The 21871-nt window shown below is 49.9% G+C and overlaps 1 protein-coding gene across 3 annotated transcripts in view; it reads right to left on the bottom strand.

Moving 5' to 3' along the window:
* The window catches only part of CACNA1G (calcium voltage-gated channel subunit alpha1 G), a 150156-nt gene that overhangs the window by 46109 nt on the left and 82176 nt on the right, over positions 1-21871 (bottom strand). For all 3 annotated transcript variants that reach the window (XM_063409049.1, XM_063409047.1, XM_063409048.1), the window contains exons 13-21: positions 21744-21858; positions 20913-21068; positions 13877-13970; positions 13134-13309; positions 12096-12542; positions 5943-6043; positions 4702-4825; positions 1841-1909; positions 778-962 (exon numbers count right to left, since the gene is read on the bottom strand). In XM_063409049.1, the coding sequence (XP_063265119.1) occupies positions 778-962; positions 1841-1909; positions 4702-4825; positions 5943-6043; positions 12096-12542; positions 13134-13309; positions 13877-13970; positions 20913-21068; positions 21744-21858 (1467 nt within the window). The remainder of the gene's footprint in view (positions 1-777; positions 963-1840; positions 1910-4701; positions 4826-5942; positions 6044-12095; positions 12543-13133; positions 13310-13876; positions 13971-20912; positions 21069-21743; positions 21859-21871) is intronic.

The raw sequence follows: 21871 nt of genomic DNA, 5'->3' as shown, positions 1-21871 counted from the left end.
AAGCAGCAGTGAGATATGACAGGCACACAAAGATGCTTTGAGCAGGAAGGTTTATTAGCTGCTGCAAAACAGGAGCAGCAACAATGGTATTAAAGAGGAACTGCATTTAGCATGAAGAGAAACGTTCATGCCTTGGGGTACAGGTCACAAACAGATGCCTGTTTGGAAGAGGTTGGTCCTTGGGTAGGTTCTTATCAGAGTGCAGCCTGTCCCTGGAGCATGGAACTGCCCTGCTGGCAGAGTTGGGGGGCCAAGTTAGTAGAACAATTGTTTTCATCTTGTCTGGGTCATTTTCAAAGTAAAGGTCTCTCTAAAATTAATGGGGAGCTGAGGAAAAAACCTTCTTCGCATCCTACTTTAAGCAACAGTTGGGTCTCTGCTTCCTTAAAAATTATCTACCACCTGCCAATAATTTCCTTCTTTGTTACAAAACTGCCATTGACTGCCTGAAGGAAAGGGGGAGAAGAAGCTGTTAAGCTGCACTTTACACAGAGCAAGTGAGAACACAAATAGCAGGGGATGTGTGTTTTAATGAGCAAAGGAGGCATTGATCAGTCTCCTGTTGCACTTGGGGCTGGTCCCAGAACACAGCAAGGGCGCAGAGCTCTGGCAGACCAGCAGGACCTGGGGACTGTCACTGCCTGCGGAGCTGCAGGAGGCTGGGATGGCACCCCTGACAGAGCTGGACCCTTCTCTCATCTGCCCCTTCCTTGCACGAATGCTCAGCCCTGCCTTTGACACACACATCCGACATCCCTTAGCTCTTCCCGTGCTTACCTCAAGGGCCGCAGTGTCCTCAGCAGCCTCAGCACCCGCAGCATCCCCAGGATCTTTGTGCCGCTGTCTGACACCATCGAGACCAGGATGTCGATGACAGAGATGAGCACCAGAACCCCATCCAGCACATTCCAGCTGCTCTTCAAGTAGGCTTTCTCCCCAAAACACAAGCCTAGTGCCACCACCTGCCCAGACACCAAGTTACAACAGATTATGGCTGTAGCATCCAAAGTGTTTGCTGCAGTTAGCAACCTGCTGAGAAGGTGTTATTTACAGACACCAGTCTGTGAGTCTGCCTGCTTCCCAGTACAGAAGCCTAATTAGAGAAACCAGCAAAGTGTTCTATTGCAAGAATTATGAAAATGCTGCTGCAGAAACATCCCAGTTTGTCCCTTACAGCTGATGTACTTCTAATGTAGATAAACCTACCTGCAGAAAACTGTTCCTAACATTTTTAGCTTTGGCATAAAAAAAAAAATTGATCATATTTTATTCCCATAGACTGCAGGAGAGAAGGTGGAGAGTGGCTGACTCAAGCAATCATGTACACAAGCTTTGCAAATAAAGAAACTTGAAAAACTTTCCAAAGAAAGAGCAATTGTTCAGTGAGATGATTATGAATTACACGGGAGAAATTTGCAGCCATGGGTCTCTGAGCCTCCTGTCTCAAATCCAGCAAAGTGTTTCAATGTGCTTAAGTCTCTCCATCCTCAGGAAAGCACACAGCAGCTTAGGTTGTTGAGGACAACTGGTTGTTGAAGACAATGGGACTTACATGCATGGCTGAAGTTAAGCATGTGCTCAAGAGCTTTGCTGAATAGGGCAGGATTGCTGAATTGAAGATCCCATTGCTCCTATAATGGTGTAAATCAACAGCAGCTTCAGTGAAATTGTTCTGATGTAAAACATGCTCAGAATAAGGCATGTGGTGAGCATCTCAGTATGATTCAGAAGAGGGAAATACACTGCACTCACAGCTGGTAGACCCAAGGGTTTTGTGAGTCCACCATGATAAAAAATAACTAATATAATACAGACACACTTCTCCTCCACTTGAATTTACCTTAACTGTCATCTCAGTCAGGAAGATGACTGTAAAGATGTAGTTGGAGAGTGTTAGGAAAATCCGTTCCTATGAAAAAGAAAAGGAGAGACAATGTTTTATAGGCTGCTCTGTGCAGCTGTGCATCCCCCCATGCATATTTGGGCGATTGAAAACTGTCCTCACGATTCTGTGCTGAAACCAGCCTTTGACTGTTTGCTTGCAAAGAGGAGAAAATCCAAATATTTAGATAGTAACAGCGTGTGGTTCAGTCCTGCCGGTACCCGGCTCTGTGTCAGCACCATGGACAGGGACAGCCGCCAGCACCTTACCCCCAAACCCTCCCTTTTTTCTCCAAATCCTCCTTAATTTCCTCCAAATCACCCTCCCCCCGCAGCGGAAACAGGGAGATGTGCCCTCCTTGAAACGTGCTTGACAAATCTCTACCTGCCTCTCACCTGCAGACATCACTGCATCGTGTAAATATCACTGAACTCCCAATTCTCCTAGAAATTAAGTCAATATTAGTGACAGGGCTGTGAGGCAGCAGGACCCGTGGGATGCTGAAGCGCAGCTGGCATGAGTTGTCACAGCTCCAGCAAAGCCAGCAAAGCTCTGGGGCTTTATGCCAGCTGAGACCTGCCCCCAAAAGGTCAGTTCTGTTGCCCAAAGCCACGGGCTGCACCTCTTGTGAAGCCAAACAGCCTCATTTCCCAGTCCCTGCACTACCCACCAGACCGTGCCCTCCTCAGTGCCACCACTCAGCAAGAGCAGCCAGTGATTACAGATGAGCCCATGGAGTGGTTCCCTATCTATAGCTAGCAGAAACCTTTCGTTTTAATGATGATTATTAAATAAATTACACTTTTCCCTAATCCCTAGGCAGCTTCTGATTCCCTCCACTGAGAAATGGACAACAGAAGGCAGAGGCTGGAGGAACGATGATGCGTGTGCACGTACGTATGAGCACATATAATTGGCCCCAGTCCTGCTTTTAACAATTTTGGATTTATTTCTGCCTCTCCCTACAGAGCAGTCCCATAAGATATGCAGATCTCTCACTCAAAATGAGATGCAATTTCAACAAGACAAAACACCTTGGCAACTCTCTCTCTTGCCAGATCATGATTTACTGGAAGTGACTCAGGAACCACAAAGTAGCTTGTTTCCATACAGGGTCCATAATTAATGAGGTCCTAGACCTGTACCGTGATTGCATGAGCTGTGATAGGAAATATCTCTATTGTTAGCTGACTGCCACACAAAAGGCTGCTGTAGGAGGGCAGGCACTGGGCAGGAGGGAGAGGACAGGGACCTGCTTGTGCAGCTGGAGATAAAACAGCAACAGCACGTAGGTGAGGCTGAGGATATTGCATTCCTGCCTGGCAAGCACGTGGCTGTTTTGAAGGATAATCTCCCTGGTCCATGTCGTGCACTCTGCAGTGGGGAGTGCAACAGCAGCCCCTGTTCTGATAAGCCAGCTGAAACTGGGACAGGGACAGAGAACTCACTCGAAGCAGTCAGAAAATCCACAGATCAGGGAAGCAAAGAACAATTATTTTAACCAACTCAAGCTAAGCTAACTCTCTGGGTTTCCAGGTGAGAGCTCCATCTGCACAGGCAGGGCCCATGCACTCCCCATGGATTCCCTGCCCCTCTGTTCAGCATTCCCCTTCTCTGCAGCTCCCAGGCCATGGTCCAGCTCCTTTGTTATAACCTAGTGGTGATGAACCTCACACCAGTCCCTGTCTCCTTTCCTCTCCTGTATCAAACACTGGGCTTGTGTGCCACAGCTCTCTGCTGTGGACTCCCCCAGCTCACACGTGGCACCCATTTCCCTTCTCTGTGTACCTGCAGCTCCTTTCAGAGCCAGTCTTGGGGAGTGGTGACTCTCAGAGGACACAGCAAGGGCTTATTTGGGATTTTAAGGGAGGTTCTCAGGGTGCCCCTTATTTGGGGATAAGCAGGGTGATCTGCTGTATCAGCTGGCAGGGAGCCCTGCTGTCTTCTTGCAGCTGCGAGTTGGTGCATGACTGCATGGGAACTGGAAAAAAAATGGATTTAGGGAAAGGACTGCTGGGCAAACTGTTAGAGTAAGAAGGACTACTAGGAAATGCTTAAAATAGGCAGGGAACAGCCTAGACTCCAGTTTTAAGGTCTTACATTGAAAATCCACAAAAATGAACAGCCTGACACGCCTACATCAACAAAACAGGATTCTATATGATTGTGATATGAGCAGTCTTGGGCGATAAATCAGCAGGAGCCCAGAGCATCTCAGCCCCAATCTATGCTAAAATAAAAGAGCAATAGGATGATTCTGCCCCTCTGAGTGCTGGATGCTGTGAGGGTCTAGTCTGAGGAATCCTTACACAGAGCATTAGAACAAAGAGGTTCCAAGAACTGGCATTGCAGTGCCTGCATCACCTCAGTTTTTCTGGTGTCACAACAAAGCTGATACACAAAGGGGAGAGAAGAGTATGAAATGAACAGTTTCCCCATTCCATTCGCACCACACATACTCGCCTGTGGGGAACAGATGGAAGAAGTGAACATTGTGTTGAGAGAGGAAAAGTGTTTGAAGGTTTCTCAGGGAAGGAAACTGAGACAGATGTCATGCTATGTCATGTGTTAAAACCTTGATTGTGCTTCCAGAAATGAGACATTGCATATATTGCAGGCCACGATCTGTGCTCTTGTGCTTTGAAGGGAGACTGGGTAGGGGCCAGGAGAGTTCCTGCACCTAATTCAAAGGATGCTCAGGGAGTGTTGGCACCTTCCCATTTTAAAAGAGAAAGGAAACAAGACTGAGTGCACAGCAGTGGGGTCTGAGCCACAGGTGCTTGCTCCACGAGGAGCACAGGAAAACCTCAGGAACTCACAGCGCTGTGAGGCTCAATTTTGGGTCGTTCCATGGCAATGGTAATGCAGTTCAGGAAAATGATCACCAAGACGACGTGATCAAACATCTTGTGAGTGATGATTTTATTGCACATCAGACGGAATCTGTCAAGAGAGGAAAAAAAAAAAAGGAGTAGACACAGACTAGCTATTAATGCTCATCTGGCTGGGGAAACACACGGCAGCTCAAAGCAGAGCAGGGGAATTGAGCACTCTGCTTGCAAAGCAGATGAGCTCCAATCTCCCAATCCCCTCCCTGGCAGAGCTGCACACTGAGGGCAGATTGGGTTATGAACAGAAAGGGATCTGAGCTACAGACCTGAGCCACAAATTCCAAGCCCTGGGAGTGTTCATAGAGGGCTTTGGTCACTTGGAATGGGGCAGCCGCTCCCATGGCTCAGACACACGGCCAGGTTTGGATCTGCCCCCCTACCTGGTTCCTGCTGCTCAGGTTTAGCTTAAATAAAAGAAGAAATACTCCCAGTGAGCCCGTAAGGCTTGAGCACACACGGAACCAGGGGACAGAAGCTATTTATTGTGACAGATGGCCGTACACTGACTCAGGATTTATAATACCGTATTACATTTCCCAAAGTCTGTTTCTGAAAATCTCTCTAATCTTTGTATGAATGAACCTGAATGCTGTCCAGGGCCCTCAGCCCCAGCAGGGAAACCCTCGGGTGCGTGTCCAGGGGAACGAGCACGGAGCTCAGCTAGGCTGAGCCAGGCTTTGGGAAGGGCAGAGCCAGGGGCCCTCAGGAAAGGAGAGGCTGTTCTCTGGGAGAAAGGGAAGAGGGAGGACAGGCAAGTTCAGTTGAGGAGGCTGAGGAGGTCAGGGAGTCCTTTGCTGTGCTGTAAGTGTGTAGTGGGGCAAATTCAGATTTTTCTGCTTGATGCTGCACCTCTCCCACTTGCTACAAGCTCATCACACTCCATCAAGTGAAAAGCTTGCAGAGCACTGGCATCACTGCCAAAGGAAATGAGGAACCTGATGAAGCTGCAGCCATGGGTCTTGACTGGACACTCCTGTGCTCTCTGCAGCCAGGAACTGTTTGCTGTTCAACTCTGATGTCACACTGGGGCCGGGGAAGGGCTGGGAGTTTTGTGGGCTGACGTACAGAGACCCATCTGGGATAACCAGGCTGGTGAGCCATTGTAATGAGGACATGAGGGGTTACCATCCATCCCACTACACCACCACTGCCCCAGTGCCCTGCCTTACCTGGAGTGAGGGGCAAAGATGTAGATGGACCAGGAGTCCCTCTCTTTGCAGCAGGTGGGCAGCTGTGCCCGCAGCCAGGCCTTCATGCGGTCCCTTTTGCTCTGCAGGGAAAATGTACAGAGCAGGGGTCTTGGAATTTCCCTTCCAAGATCCCCTAATTAGAGGTATTCTCTTCTGAAAGTCCTGTACCAGGGTTTGAGAGGATGGACAGAACTTGCAGCTTTGGTGTTCTGAGGTGTTTATTCAGTTTATCTCAAGGCCTGCGCGCCGACTGCCGCAAGCTGAACTCGCTGAAGAAACACCTCTGGCAAACCCCCCAGACAGAAAATCCAAGGTCTTTTAAAGGTCTCTAGTCCAATGAGCTCTTAAAAGTACTATATTTACAATTTTGTGCCAATAATCACTGCCTGTTCTAGACACACGATTTCTGCCTCAAACCCATTGCACCAATGTCTCTGTGCCACCGTCACAGCAGAGGATGGAGGCGAGGAAGAAGAAGATGAGACACTGCCCAAAATTCTCCACCTTGCTCTCATCAACTTCCATTTTAAAAACCCGAAACGACACATTTTCCCCCTGTGACAAACTAAACTCCTATTTATTTCAAATCTTTGTTGTTGGTGGTTCATCTCTGAGTGTTGGAGGTTTTTCCCATGGAGGTCAAAGGCAGCGCCTTCCTGGGGTCCCAGCAGGGTCTCGGACCCCCGGGGCAGCCCCAGGGGTTCTCCACGTGCCCTGGACCCCAACACAGGAGGAAAACACAGAACTGTTGAAACAACAACCCCCCAAAGCTTCCACATGAAGGAGTTGGTGGAGCTTTTCACTAAAAACTTATCTTCCAGTGCTCAGTGAAGCTGAAATAAAATAATGTCCCTAAAGAAGACCCTGCTGGGCAGGGGAAGGAGCTCTGTGCCAGCCCTGTGAGCTCACAGTGCTTGGTCTTGCTTCTTTCTCTGCACTGTAACTACATCTGGCACACAAAGAGGACAAACATGATAAATAAAACCCTTGCCCAAAGGAATGATAACCCACTCAGTCCCTCCAAACATTCATCAGGTGCTTGCTTGAGTCTTGTAAGGTATTTTGGGGAATTTTTGTGGGGTATTTTTGTTTGGGTTTTTTAAAACAGTATAAAATGCTTATGTCAGAGGTTAAAAAGGGAGCAGAGGGAGGGATTCCTGCTGCTTGCTGAGCCAAGCCCTGTGTCCATGCACCACTGGAAAGTTAGAAATCATTTGAGGCCCAAGTTTTGGTCCAGGAACACAATGGTGATCATCTGCTTCTCATTCAGCATGAGCAGATTAGATGGGAGATTATAAAGCCAGAAGGGAACACCATGCAGCCTGATCTGCATGAACATGGGCCATCCAATTCCTGCAAATTAATTCCTACTTGAAACCACAGCATATCCTCAGCCATGCACACTTATGTTATAGTCTGTCTGCAAGGTCATTTCAGGTCAGGAGGGCAGACTGCAAAAGCCTGAGCCAACTAGTCAACCAAAGACACCAAAAATTGGATGCTGAGGAGAAGCCTCATCCTGGCTGCTATAACTTCTGCCTTAAGTTTATCACCTTCTCATCCACACCTCCAAAGGAAAATCAGGATCTTCAATCTCACCGGCAAAGCAGAGCACCCTGTGCATGGAGAACCATTAAAAGCCAGGCCAACATCTTGCTCACCACACCAGGGCTTCCCCAGCCCTTCCACATCAAAGCATTAGAAAATAAACACAGATTGGTGTGTGCACTGTCACCAGAGTGCTTCGCAGGTAAATTAAAACCAACTCCTGCTCTTACATAAGCCTTATTTCTCTGCTGCCACCTGAGCTTGGATAGGGAGACCTGGAAATATGACTGTGTGAGCTCCTGGAAGCTTCTAGAGATTTCAGGGCCATGGGGACACAGAGGGGTGTGAAGGACGGTACAGGAACCACCCTCACACCCCAGGAGCACCTGTGCTCCAGGACTAAGGCACTTCTATTTATTTCATCTTGGAAACAGGGAGGAAGGGTTCATTTTGAGGCAAACTGTTAGCACTTGAAGTACTCTGGACTGTAAAAATGGGATTTGTTAGGGTAATTGAGTGGAGTGGAGGAAGTGCTTTCTCTTCCTACAGACACCCAGCCTGGGGTCTCATTAGTGATGGGGAATAATTGGTGTAGTGCTTGTTTTAATGAAAGCCCTTGGTGACAATCTGGACCCTTCAGAAAATGAAAATCACCTCGGGCAAATAAGAAGAAAAGTCTGAATAACAAAAAGAAAAGTTAGAGCTTTGTATCCTGCTCCTTCAGCCATCCATCCTTCCCTCAAGTCCTGCACACACAGACCATGCACTGCACACCAGTGGGGTTTTGGCTGTCTTGGATGTTCTCACATCTCTTTTGCAGGTCCAGGCAAGGAGTCAAGACTGCTCCCTTCTCTCTGAACTGTATTTAGTAGAGCATGCATCCTTGGGGTTGTGTTATCCCTTCAAGCAGCCTGGTTAGTCTAACTATCCATAGATTTAACAAAGGTAAAGAAATGGATAAAAATCGGGTGTCTGCTCAGAGCTGTGGTGAGAGCAGAGATTGCTGCCCTGGCCTCTGGACATGGAGTAACAGAACTCAGTCCAGTTCACTCTGTGAGCTGGAAGGTTTCCAGAAGTATCTATTATTCAGAGCAGTTCTGGTATTTATCAAGGGGATTTGTAGTGAATGGTAATGCGTCAGCAGCACAGAATGCTTCTTTATATTCCCTTTGTCCAATTTTAATGCCAAAGATATTTTGGGGGTTGGCTAATTGTTACAGCTTGCAGTTCATGGGCTAAATCAGACAACAGAGTCAAAAAGTGGTCTTCCATCATGTCCCTGTATTCAGAGGGTTACAGTACAGGTGAGCACCAGGGCTCAGCTGGGGCTGCAGGGCGAAGTACATCCCCAGAAACCTAAACTCAGAGGAATTACTCCATATTTCCAGCAGTAGAACAGCACAGCTCAGTTAATTTGAGCCAAGGGTAAGGTATTTGTGAAATAAACCCTGAGTGTTTCCAGCCTCAGCCCCATCCAAGGCTTTCCCAGAGAGGTCCAGGCAGGCTCCAAGTGCTGACAATGGGGCTGATTGCTGCTCAAGCCTGCATTGTGTTCAAAGGGAGAAATCAATTATGTAGCTTAAATCACATCTATTTGTTCATAAACCACACCTGGACAGGATGAATAAAGATGTGGGGAGGGGAGAAGAAAACTGATCTTTAATTCAGTTGCCAGTGGCTTGGACAAAACCTCCTTGGGTGAGCCCATCCAAACCCCTCCCCAGAGGCAGCAGGAGCCAGGACTGGGGAGGTGCTGGGTGCTCACAGGCAGAAGTGGGAAGGGAGACCCTCAACCTCACACCAATGAGAGCTGCTGATAAAAAGCTGCTCTTTGAATTATTATTATGAATTTCAGATATTAATGCACTTCCGAGGGTAGGATGAAGGCAGTTGGCAATAAAAGATGACTGATGCACTCCTCAGAGTAAGGGAGAGGCTTAGATTTATAAAAGATTTATTATAAGGGCGGAGAAACTGCTGAAAAATGCTCTGTGAGCAGCAGAGGACCTCCAGGCAAGCTGGAAGCTGCACAGAGGCGCTCAGGACCTGATTATTTAATTTTAATATGCAACAGGGACAGGCTGAGAGGGTTTTCAAATGGTTGGACCATACACCACAGAGAAAAAGTGGAATATGAAAAGGGAAAGGAGCTGCAATAGTAAAATGCAGTGAGGTTTTGGGGAGGAGTGGACACATTGGTTGCATATTCAATATTTCCCTTTCTGCTGTAAGCACTGAGCAATTTGGGTAGAAAGTGTCCAAAAGTGTCTAAAATCCAGCAGTTGGAAACAACAAGGATCTAGCAGCAGATCCCTGATCCCAGTCACGGGAACCCAGGAAAGCTGTGGATCACTCCCTCTGGGAGAGACTCCTTGTCTGCAGTGATGCAATAAAGAACAGATTTCAGCCCCCTGCTTTCCTAGTTCTGTGGAGAGAAGCTGTCAGGGGTCTAATTCCAGCCCCTCAGAGGGATGGAAATTCAAAATAAACTCATCAAAGGCAGCAGAGCTGCACTAATACAGGGGTAGCCTGGGAAATCCAGATGAAGCCTTTGCTCCTCCTTTAATTTCTGCACAGAGACAATCAAATCCAGGCAGCAAGGAGGGATGCAAAGCTTTGATGCAGAAAGGCATATTTAGGATTACTTTGATCTGAGTAATAGTCAAGTTCTTCTCCTCTTTTGTTGACAGGGAGTTTTGTATTTCATTTTTTCCATTTAAAATGCAAATTTTTTCTCCCGCTGACTTTGTCAAGGCTAATTTAGGAGCAAAGTTTCCCCCCAAATGTCAGGAGTGAAGCCCTGCAACCTGGGGGCTCATTTGGCTAATCTAAGCAATATTTTCTTATCCATCTGGTTCAGTGATTTGCAGTGAAGACACATTTCAGAGCATGGGGAAAGGCACCAGCCAGGAGCAAGTATCCCACTTGTGGCTATCCCATGGGCTGGGACACAATTTATTTCCCCTATTCTGTCAATTCTTCCCCTTGGCATTTGCTTCTGACCATTCCATGGGAGGGTATTGAGGTGATCACACCCTCCATGGCCAGTCCACAGTGCACAGAGGGTGATGGCTGATTTATGCTAAAAGCAGATGATAAAAATTAAAAATCTTATTCAACAGTTCATTGTCAGCACTGGCTGGGAGAGGAGGGACACATCTCATCACACCACACCCAGCACAAGGGGGACTGCTGGCATTTGATCCTGGGAGGGAAAACAGAAGGGACTGGTGGGATGATTGGAGCAGGTGAGCTGGAAAAGCAGCAGATGTTGGAGCTTGAGAAAAAAAATCCCCAGCCAGCAATAAAGAGAATGGTCTCTTCAACACTTTTAAGAGTGGGGACGTTTTCCAAAAATAATTACTGCTCCTTTTCTTTAAAAATTCAATTTATTTTATGGAAGTAAAAAAGCAGGTTAAGACAATGAGTGAAAATCCCAGGCTGAGGATCCATGCTGGAGATGTGATGGGATAATGGCTTTTGCAAAGGCTGAGTGCATTCTGCCAGCACTGACTCTCCTCCTCCTGTAAGGAGCAGAGGACTCTGGAGTCATCCCTTCACGTGATCCCAATTCCATTTTCATTCAATAAACTCAAGGAAAAATAGTAAAATCATGTTCACAATCTGCAGCTCTCCTGTTCTCAGAACAGCCCCTGCTACCATCACAGCTCTGCCCAAACCCCACCTGCTCCCCCAGAGGAACAGTCACCCCTGGGGTGACACATCAGACCACCACACTTCTGAATCTGGGAACAAGGTATAATCAAACTAAGAGATAACCTGGGAAGAGCAGGAAACACTCCAAAACTGTCCCCAATGCACATGTGACAGCTGGAACTGCAACACCCTCACGCCCAGCTCAAGCCCCACTCTGCCAGTCATGCAAACAACTTTGGAAAATCAGCCAGATTCCCTTCTTTCCCCTTTAAGATACAAACATCCCTGTGAAACAAGGACCAGGAACCCTCATCCCTTCCCTGCACTTGCAGTCTTTTCAACTTATATTTCCTAAATGACACTTCTCAGCACTGTGAAAGAGACACTCATCACTGAAATGCCTCTTCAGATGGAAATTAATGCAGAGCCTCTGAAATTACCACCATCTCCATTGGACTAATGCTGCCATGGGAATGGGGGACCAAGCCGTGCTCTTTCTTTGCCTGTAGAAGTTTTCTGCTGCTGGTGTGGGGGCAGAAAACTGAATAATAGTTGGAAAGCAGGAAGAATTGTTTCACTTAAAAACAAACAAACAACAACAACAACAAAACCAACCAACCAAACAAAAACCCTCACCAGCCATAAAAGCATATATGCCTACAGCCTTCACTCTGCATGATTCAGTAGAACCTGGGCAGTTTTGCCCTGATGTCTCGTTCCTGAACCATCTGACTCTGCACTGCAATATTTACTTGGGTACCAAGCCCATCTCTGAGAGCATCCACTGCCTAGAGACCTTCTGGGTGACTCAGGTCTGGTGCTGATGGTGAGACCTCATCCCTTTTGCACCCACTTGTGCACTCCTGAGATGGTGACAAGCTTTGGACAAGTCACAAAGCCCCAAGCGAGCACGTGGCGCTTCCTTACCATGTTGCCTTCATCATCGCCGTCGTCCCCATCCTGGTGGGGCTCGTCCAGCTGGAGCTGGTGCAGCAGCAGCCCCGGGGAAGTCCTCCCATTGCAGTCCTGGTGCTCGGACACAGACGTCCTGGTGCTGTGCATGCTGCCAGTCCGGTACAGGGACGGCACCTGCAGGGTGTCCTGCAGGTCGAAGGACCCTTTTGTTTCCAGCGACTCCATGCGGTGAGGCAAAGAGCCATTGAAGCTGCCGGCGCGGCTGGAGCGCTCCTCATCCGAGCTGTCCCCGTCCTCGGAGCTCTCCTGGCCCTCCCCGGACAGCAGCGAGCGGCGCTCGCTGCTCTGCCCGCGCCGCTTCAGGCTGGGGGCCCGGCCCAGGCTGTTCCAGCTGGAGCGGCGGCTGTTCCACGAGCTGCTGGAGCGCCAGGGGCTGTGCGGGGAGCTGCGGGTGCTGGGCTGCGGGGACAGGGACACAGACGGGACAGGAACAGGGATGGGACAGGGATGGGACAGGGACAGTGATGGGACAGGGACAGAGACGGGACAGGGATGGGACAGGGATGGGACAGGGACAGGGGTGGGACAGGGATGGGACAGGGACAGCGACGGGACAGGGATGGGACAGGGACAGCGATGGGACAGGGACAGAGACGGGACAGGGACAGGGACACAGAGACAGGGATGGGACAGCGATGGGACAGGGACAGGACAGGGACAGGACAGGGACAGCGATGGGACAGGGATGGGACAGGGACAGGAACAGGGACAGAGATGGGACAGGGACGGGACAGGGACAGGACAGGGACAATGATGGGACAGGGATGGGACAGGGACAGCCATGGGACAGGGATGGGACAGGGATGGAATAGGGACAGGGATGGGTCAGGGACAGAGACACGGACATGGAAAGGGACACAGGGACAGGGGGGACAAGGAGCGCATCAGCTCCGTGCCACCCGCCCCGTGCCGGCTGGGGCGGCCGGACGGACAGACAGCCCCACGGAGGCACCGAACACCGCAGGGGAAGGGAGGGAGGGGTGCGAGTACCGGGGACTTGAGCTCGGGCTCGGCGGAGCCGCCGCTGGCCCGGCGGCACTCGTGGCCCTGCGGCGCGTCCCCAAACGCGGCGCTCTTGGGCATGGGCATGGGCGTGGCGGCCGTGTGGATGATGAGCGGCGGGGTCAGGCTCTTCTTCAGCTCCGGGGGGTCGCTCAGGGCCATCACTGCAAGACACGGGCGGGTTTGAGGCGTCACACCTCAAGGGGATCACCCGCAGCCTGCTAGTGGCCAGACAAAGCCGCCGCAGGGAGGGGCTGCTCGGAGCATCAGCGAGGTGCGGGCCAAAAGCCCTTGTGGAGAATTTGGGTGGTTCAGCCCACACAGGGGGTCAAACAGGAATGGGATCGGGTGTCAATGGGATCGAGGTGTCAATGGCAGGGGAGAGCACACCCAAAATGTCACCTGCTGCCCTTCAACCTCCAACCAACACCCACCAGCTCCAACCCTGGGCGCTTCCTGCCTGCCCCCTCCATCCTCCTCCTCCAAACTGCTCCAGCCCAGACCTCGGGCTTGATGGGGAGATGACCAGTTTGGATGCAATCACGTCTCTCCCTGCCTGCATCCCCGTGCATTGCCCACAGTCCCACCCCAAGCCTGCTGCAAAGTCAAGCATGACACAACTGGGACTACAGCATTCCCTCCAGGAGGGTTTTTTCCCTTTTGGATGCACTGTTTTCACAGCAAAGCAAGGTTTCTGTGGAAGGGCCTGTCCTCCCAGGGTTGTTACTCACAGGCTGGATTTGACAAGTTTTTCTTCAGTTCTACCTCCTCTTCCAGGCTGCGGGGGAAGAGATCCCCCTCGGAATCAGACTTGGAAGCATCACCCTGGAGCAAAACAGAAGGCTTCAGCGAGGAGGCTGAGGGGCCACGGCGCACGGACAGCCCTCTGCAAATATGGATTCCCGTGTCCAACACCACACCTTACAGATCCACTGAACTGGGAACCACGATGCAACACCACCTTCCACAAAATGAGGCATGCACAGGTTTATACCACAGACTAATAAACCTCCTACCAGGAAGATGGATTGCCTCTGGCTCCAAACACGGTCCCAGAAAGGGATCAGGAGAAAAACCGAACTATTGATTAATTTTTGCTGCTGGAATTGGATATGTGGCAGATGTTGAGGAAGGACCGATATTGATGAGCCATTTGAGGACAAAAGATGATCCTGCTAATCTCTCTGGATTTATGCACCTAAAACTCCTTGGGTGTGGCTCTTTCTAGTGATGCTTTGATGGGGCAATCCAGGGTTCAGGAAGGGCACAGCAGACCCCGAATTTCTGACGTGGCAAATGTGATGTGTCCATGGATGCCCCATTAGCACAGAGAGGATCCAGGTGGCAGAACCCAACATCCTCTGCCACCAGGGACCCTTTCCCTCCCAGCTGCCACACACAGGAGGAGCAGGAGCTTTGGGGATTTATGCTGGATCATTTGGGGGGTGTAAATTCTGCTGCGTCATTTCGAACGTCGGTGGCTGAGCAAGGCCTGCCTGCTCTGACAGGTGCCCATCCTCAGGCAGAGGAAGATGATGTCGACCCGTGTTCTCTGTGTGGTGCCTGGATTCCTGCTCGGTCTTGTGGCACAGAGCCTGATTCTGTCCATTGGCACTGCAGAAAGGTGCTTAGGGTGTGGTATAGTCAGGATACACCTAAGAGGGGCAGAGGTGCTCGCCAGAACCATCGATACCCATCCAAAAAGAGGAGGATTCACGGCTGAAACCACTGCTCTGGCAAAGGGCACCAAGCCCTGTCACAATGGAGAAGAGGTGGGAAGGGGGGAAGATGCTGGGATGGGAAAAGCCAAGCAGATCCTCACTTTAGCAGTGAGAGCCCAGGAGCCCCAGAAAACCCCACCAAGGCTAAGCTGCGTCCACAGGAGCCCTGGCCAGCACTGCTGAGGTTTGGTGCTGGGGTACCCATTGATGGTAAAATCTTGGAAGGACCCCAGCATGGGACAGGAGGAAGAGATTAATCCAACCCAGGTCAGTGCCCCACACCTCATCATTAAGCAAAACTCTAGAGGGATGGGCCCTAATATTCTCCCCCTATTTACTGTGGGGTCACTAAACTATTACAGATATTTTTTCCAGGCAGGCTGGACACTCAGAGATATTTTTAAGGCAAAAGAGAGTGTGATGTGAAGTGTTGACTCAAAATTTCCCCTCCTGAGGATCCAGGACTTCTGTGCTTTTCAGGGAAGCTCCTCCTGCAGGACACAGTCTGAGAAGGTCAGGAATGCACCTTTCAAGGGGGAGCAGTAAAGTCTGGCTGGCCTGAGCTCTGCTGGAGTCAGACCCAGTCTCTGTGTGACCAGGGGCTCCAGCTGGCTCCAGGTACGCTCCCCACAGAGGCTCCCAGCTCAGCCTGTCAGCGGGCCTGCCAGGAATTACTCATTCTCCCTAATGGGTTATTAAAAAGAAATAAATACTGGGAAGAATTTGACGTGATTTGTATTCCTGGAGTGCTCTTCCACAGCCCTAAGGAAAGTTTTAAGGGGGCACAATGAGATGTGTGCCAAGAGGGAAAAGCAGAGCTGTGTGAGGACTTCCCACCCCCTTCCCCAGCACCAAACCCCACGTCTGGAGGGCAGTGAGCATCCCCTCCCAAACACCACGAGCCAGACTCAGGACGCTGCAGGCAAACATCTCGCAGCCAGCGCTGCTGCCCGTTACCTGTTCTTGCACTCCCAGCTTGCCTTTCTGGATAGAAAAGGGGTTATGAGAGAACAGGGAGTTAAAATCCTTTTGGGAAACGAGGGTAGGTCAAGCTGGACCAGGCAGTACAATGGCTAAACCAACCTGTATCAAAAGGGACTGACACACTGGGGTAAAAGGCTTCTGGGCTGGAGGGAAAGCCAGGCTTCTTGGAAAGGACAGAAAGGGAAGTGAGTGGTAAAGAGAGAGATGAGTTTGGCAGAAGGGTGAGGTTTGTGGTGTGCTGTGCTTCGGAGATCCACGGCTTCCTCAGACCTGCATTATTTCCCATCCTGTTATGTGGCACAACCTCAGCGTTCCCAGCAGCCTCCCAGGGACACCCTGCAGCTGCTGCTGTCCCCCCTGTCCTGCAGAGCACAGGGCTCCCACACACATCAACACACACACACCTATCACAACAGGTTTGATTCCAGGTCCCTTCGCTCCTGGGCACCCTCCCCCGCCTGCAGGAGGGAGCCGTGCCCTGCAATCAGCATCACCACCCACATCCCCAGGGAGGCCCTGGGATGTGGCTGTGCCATGGGGAGGCTGTGCCAGCCCCTCGGGAGCCTTCCCCAGGGCAGGCAGCCAGAGAGGAGTCAGCGACAGCTGCTGGCTGGACCCACATCAGCCACTTGGAAGCACCCACCTCAATTTAGCTGGGTCCCTCAAAGAAGGAAGGGACTTAAAATCAGGGCTAACTCAACAATGAGGGCGACAAAAAGGAAAGAAAAAACCAAAAAACACACTTCCAAAACACCCAAACAGACCCCGAAAGGATGACAGCTATCATGATGAGGACAGCACCACAGCGTGTGAGCAGGCACCACGAGTGAGACAGGCACGGTGGGATGTGCTGTACGTACCCCCGACGAGTTGACAGGCAGCTGAATACAGCTTAACTGCCCACTCGCTTCTTCCCGCTTGGAGATCTCCTGAAGGAGAAACGGGGGCAGGGGAGAGGGAGGAAGGGGAAGGTGGGGTTCAGTTTTCAGTTTCAACAGCAGGACTGAGTGGGGAAATCCAAAAACACGGGAGAAGAGGCAGGGAAGCAGAGGGGAAGGGGAAGGAGGGCAGTGTGTGGCCACAGTGGAGAGCCAAGCACTGGATCCATTCCACTCAGCACCAGGAGAGAGTGGGGAATCTCAGGTAGAAAGGAGCCCTTTGAAGGGACCAGCCTTACACCCTTTAAATTAAGTGTTTCGAACAGAGCTTGCTTCAACTCCTAAGTGATAATTGTGCTAATGAAACGCCAGCTAATTATTGAAAACATGATTTTTTTTTTTTTGCAGCTGTATAATAGCATCTTTATTTATTACACCTTCATTAAGCAGCAATGGAGGCTTTTAATGAATGTTTGATTAACACAATATCAGTGCTCTGGCAAGTGAAATACCTAATTTAAGGAGAGACACAGTCTGCTGTTGAGTTCAGATCCCTGCTCAGCCCTGTTAGTGGAGACACCCATTTAAATCAGCAGTTTAAATCAGGGGTCTGCAGCCAGGGGGGCACAGTCCCATAACGGGAAATTTTGCCACACCCCAACATTTCACAGCACCAGAACTCTGCCCACTTGGAAAACAGACATAATTTTTCACCTTGTTGTGCTTCCCCTTGCTCAGGGGTGACTCTCCCAGAATTTCTCAGCATTTTTCAGCAGTGTGGCAGTGCCTGGTCCTGTCCCATGGGGCAGCAGGAGGGCACAGATTATCCCACCAGCTGAATTTCTAGCCTGCAGGGCAAGGGATCTTTCCTCTGGTTGCTAAATGGTTACAAAACTCATCCCAGCCTAGGCGGGGATGAAGAGTTTAAGGACTTGCCAGCAGTGTGATGGACACTTAACTTAAAGTCTTTGCTTGTAACAGAGAGAGAGATGGAAAAGCCATCAAAAGGGAAAGGATGGAAACTTTTCCTTTCACAAGGAAAATCCCACTGAAGCCCATAGGAATGCAATAGGCAAGGGATGCAAGAAAAACACCATCCACAATCTCCCCTGCAGGAGGGACTGTTCCCTCTGGTGAAAGCCCAGGAGGAGTTGAACATCCGTATTTCCCCAAGGATGCTACCCCTAGAGAGCAAGTAGTGTCCTGCAGAGAAAAGGATGGAGAGGCTGGAGGAGAACCTGGGGTGCCAAGGAGGGAGCAGGGCACAAAGGAGAGAAAGGATCAAACCCATGAGTGAGGACAGATGGGGACAACAGGACACAAACTGGGAGCATTACCAATGGAAGAATACACCTTGGAGATAACACTATTAGGAATTCCATCCAGAGAGGAGCTTTATGCCTGACTAAGAGGAGCCATTCCTTGCTTCAGAGAGGAGTCTCCAAGGCAGGCACCTGAGTGGTCAGGCAGCAATTTCCAGTTAGCAGCTCAATCAAACAGAGTCCCCTGCTCACCTTCCCCAGACCAGCACCAGGCTCCAACTCAATCAGGGAATGTGCAGCCAAAAAGATAAGTCCTGCCTGTGACTTTTGCATGAGAGAAGCTGGTTACCAAATTAAAGGAAAAAAACCTCCACCTCAATCCTGCAAAATATATTGCTCTGTATTTAAAGTTTGGAAGAGGCCCTTTTAGTTTTTCAGCTGCTTAAAGTCATCTGCTACCTGGCAACTGGGGCTGCAAAGCCATGCACTAAAATTAACGAGATGCTTGTGGATTGAGGAAAGGCACTCAAGGACCAGAGAGATAAAGGCAGCAGCCCCAGGATTGTGTTTCAGCCCAGAAATCTGAAGGAGAATGGAAAAAAAACCCCAATAAACTCAACTCAGAAGAGTCAAATGCAGACACAGGCAGCAGACGCCGGGGTTTGTTTACAGCGAGAGATGATCTCTCTATTAATTCTGCTTAGGAGAGGATCCTCTCTGTGCTGGCTTGCAAAAACCAGAACGTGATCTGTTTGCAAAGCTACACGCCAGCAAAGCTGAATAAACATAAACCAGCAAGGCCAGAGCTGGGGCCTGACCTCCAGAGAGGTCCCAGTCTGCTGCAGGAAACCTGGGCTGAGCCAAGGGATCTCTTGGTGCCATTGCACCTTACTGGAAGGATGGAGAGAACTCAGCGTAACCAGGAGGTGGAAGGAAGGTTATTATGAAAAAGCTATCATCAGAGCCTATATGGATATAAAATAGCAATGTAATAGAGTCACAAAGTACAGAAATATGGTGTGAGTTTGTTAAAATTGTCGTGGCTGTGCAGGACTGACAACCTGGGTTTGGTCTTCGGGGGCTGCACTGGTTCCTGGTCCCTGTGCTCGCCTCAATACTGGCATGAGCATCACTGGCCTCAGGCTGCCCCAGTGCTGTCCCAAATCTGAGGTTCCTCTCTGGTTTACACAGCACTCAAAGCACATTTCAGCTTACACAGACATCCTGGGGCTGGCTTGGACCAGTGCTGATCTGGCAGAGGAGGTGTGGGGCAGCTGATGGGGCAGTCCTGCTGCAGCAAACAGCCAAGAGCAAATCTGAGGAGAGCTGCCAGCACTCCCCTGACCCCAGGGGAGCCATACCCTCAAGGACATCATTACTGGGATAAAACCACAACACATGAAGCCAGGACATGACTTTACAGGAAGCTGCACCATGGCACATCTGGCCACAAGGCAGGGGATCATTTGCTGCCCAGGAAGAGACATCCTGCAGTGGTGGAGCAGGAGCATCCTCCAGGGTGGTAAAGCAGGCTGAGCCAAGGGGCAGAGGGGTCAGCCTCCCTTAAGGGCCAGGGGCTGGCAAATGGGCTGCTGCATTTAAAGGCTGTATCCTTTTTTTCTGCAGGGTGCCCCAGGTGATCTCCTATGCTGGTGACCTTTAAAGATCAATTTGCCAAATTGAACAAAGGTTGGGTTTCGAAGCTGTCGAACAGAACAGAGAAGGAGCTTTGTACCTCTTCTCACTCAGGCAAGGGAACATTTTTGCTGTTTGAGAGAACATTTTGCTCTTCGAGACAACCCAGCAGTGATTGTCCCTTTGGCTGAATGGTGGGGGGCATTTACAGACAGAAACAGCTACAAAAATAACAATTAAAAAAGAAAAGCACCAACATGGAGAGAGAAACGATACAAAAAAAAAATTATTCTTGTTGTGTCCTGGTATAACTCCATTAATTTAACTTCAAACTTCAAAAATAGTAATGATAATAAAAACAGTTCTGTTTGTAGGGTGGTAGGATATTATAATACACCTGCAACAAATCTAAAGTGATATTTATTCACCCCAGAATGCTTTAAAAAAGTCAGAGATAGTGTGTAGAAGCACAGCCCGTACAAGCAGACCCCACTGAGGAGTTTTAGGTTGTATTTACCTGTCCAACCAACCCCCTGGGCAGGGTGCAAGGGTCCCCTCCCCTTATGGGAGTTCTTGAACAGCTGGAAAACTTTTGCAAGGAGTGGGTGGGCATCACAGGTCCCCCACTCTGGGTGTGACATGCACACCCACTCCGAGCTGGACAGCTGCATTGGCAGTAGGATGGAAAAAAAGGCTGGGCTCAAGCCTGTGTGCCCCTCAGAGCCTCCAGCCCTGCAGGATGTCTCCTGGAAGCTCCCATTGCGAGGAGGCAGACGGCAGAGACCAGGAATCCTGTACTTTAAAATGCACAGAGCATTGCAGGGCTGGAAACTGGGAGAGCTCTACGAATGCATACCATGAAAAAGATAATCGTGTCACTAATCTCTTACCAGCCTGTGTAAGTTTTCAGGAGGGGCCTTTAATCTGGGTGACAAACACGGTGAAAACTGTTTCAAAGAGACTGTCACAGCAGCGATCCCATCCGCAGTGCCTGACTCACCCCTCAATTCCCACTCCTGCATTAATGCTAACAATGCTTTCCATTTAAGCCCTTCATTTAGAGAATTTGCAGTATTAAATTGCACCATGGCTATGGAAACAAAAAAAAGAAGGAAAAAAAAAAAAAGAAGAAGACTTCTTTTATATTTTATATTTAATATTTTACCCCACTCTTTTTCCCCTACCACTTCTGTCAAGGTATTGCTGTCCACCTCAGAAATCAGATTCCAGGATCTGGAGGCCCTAAAGCTTGAGAAGAAAGCAAAGGCATGAGCATAAAGACATTACCTCTGTCTGGAAACCCTCCACCAGGATGGCCACCAGCAGATTAAAGAGAACATAATTCCCAAACGTCATGAGAGCGATGAAGTAGAGAGCAGCCCAGGAGGAGGTGGAGGCCATGCCATTGTAAAGGACCTTGTTCCAGTCTTCCTGAGTCAAAATCTGCAGAAGAAGAATATCAGGGCTGTGGAGATCTGGAGAATAGCACACAGTATTCACACTCTGGATAGGCCAGACAAGCACCCTGCTTTGAATGTGTCCACTGTAGAGGATAAATCCCTTCTGAGCCAGAGAAGAGACAGGACCAGAGTGACTGTGATTCCCAAGCACCAGCAAGGACCCTGTGCAAACTGCCCTGTCCCCCACATCCAGGGACAGCCATAAGGGAGGGTGTAACCATCACGCTGGTCAGACCTTTCCTTTGGTCAGCCAGAATGACTTCAAGTCCTTCACAGCTCCCAAGGTTACAGGGCCCAGAGCTGCTAGAACAAAAACCTGCACCTATCAGCTATAAACCAGATCCATTATTTGGGGAAATACCACTGCAAATGGTCCTGATCTCCTCCTTTCCATCCCTTCCCTCCACATTTACTTTCACCTACCCAGTCCATACCCTGTGAACACAAGAGCCTCCTGCCTCGGCAGCCCCTCCTCTCCAGGGTTCTGATTTAGTCTGGAGAACAGCCTGAAAGAACCCATAAACCTGCACTTGTGGTTTTGGGCCATCTCCTTTCCACGGCACGGAGCTTCACTAAGCTCTGTCGGCTGCATTGGAAGCCAACCCCAGTCTCTGCAGTCCCCAAACCCCCATCAGTTGTGACATTTTCCCTTTTGTACCTGGAAGACAGTGACGATGGCCCAGAGCAAGGAGTCAAAGTTCTTCCTGTCAGGCAGAGTGTCCCCGTCCCGCTCCGAAGCGAACTTACAGCCAAAGAGGTGCATGCCCAGGATGCTGCAAACGACAG

This window comes from Prinia subflava, chromosome 12, assembly GCF_021018805.1.
Source record: "Prinia subflava isolate CZ2003 ecotype Zambia chromosome 12, Cam_Psub_1.2, whole genome shotgun sequence".
NCBI classification, from domain to species: domain Eukaryota; kingdom Metazoa; phylum Chordata; class Aves; order Passeriformes; family Cisticolidae; genus Prinia; species Prinia subflava.
This window is presented reverse-complemented; position numbering and strand designations above follow the sequence as displayed.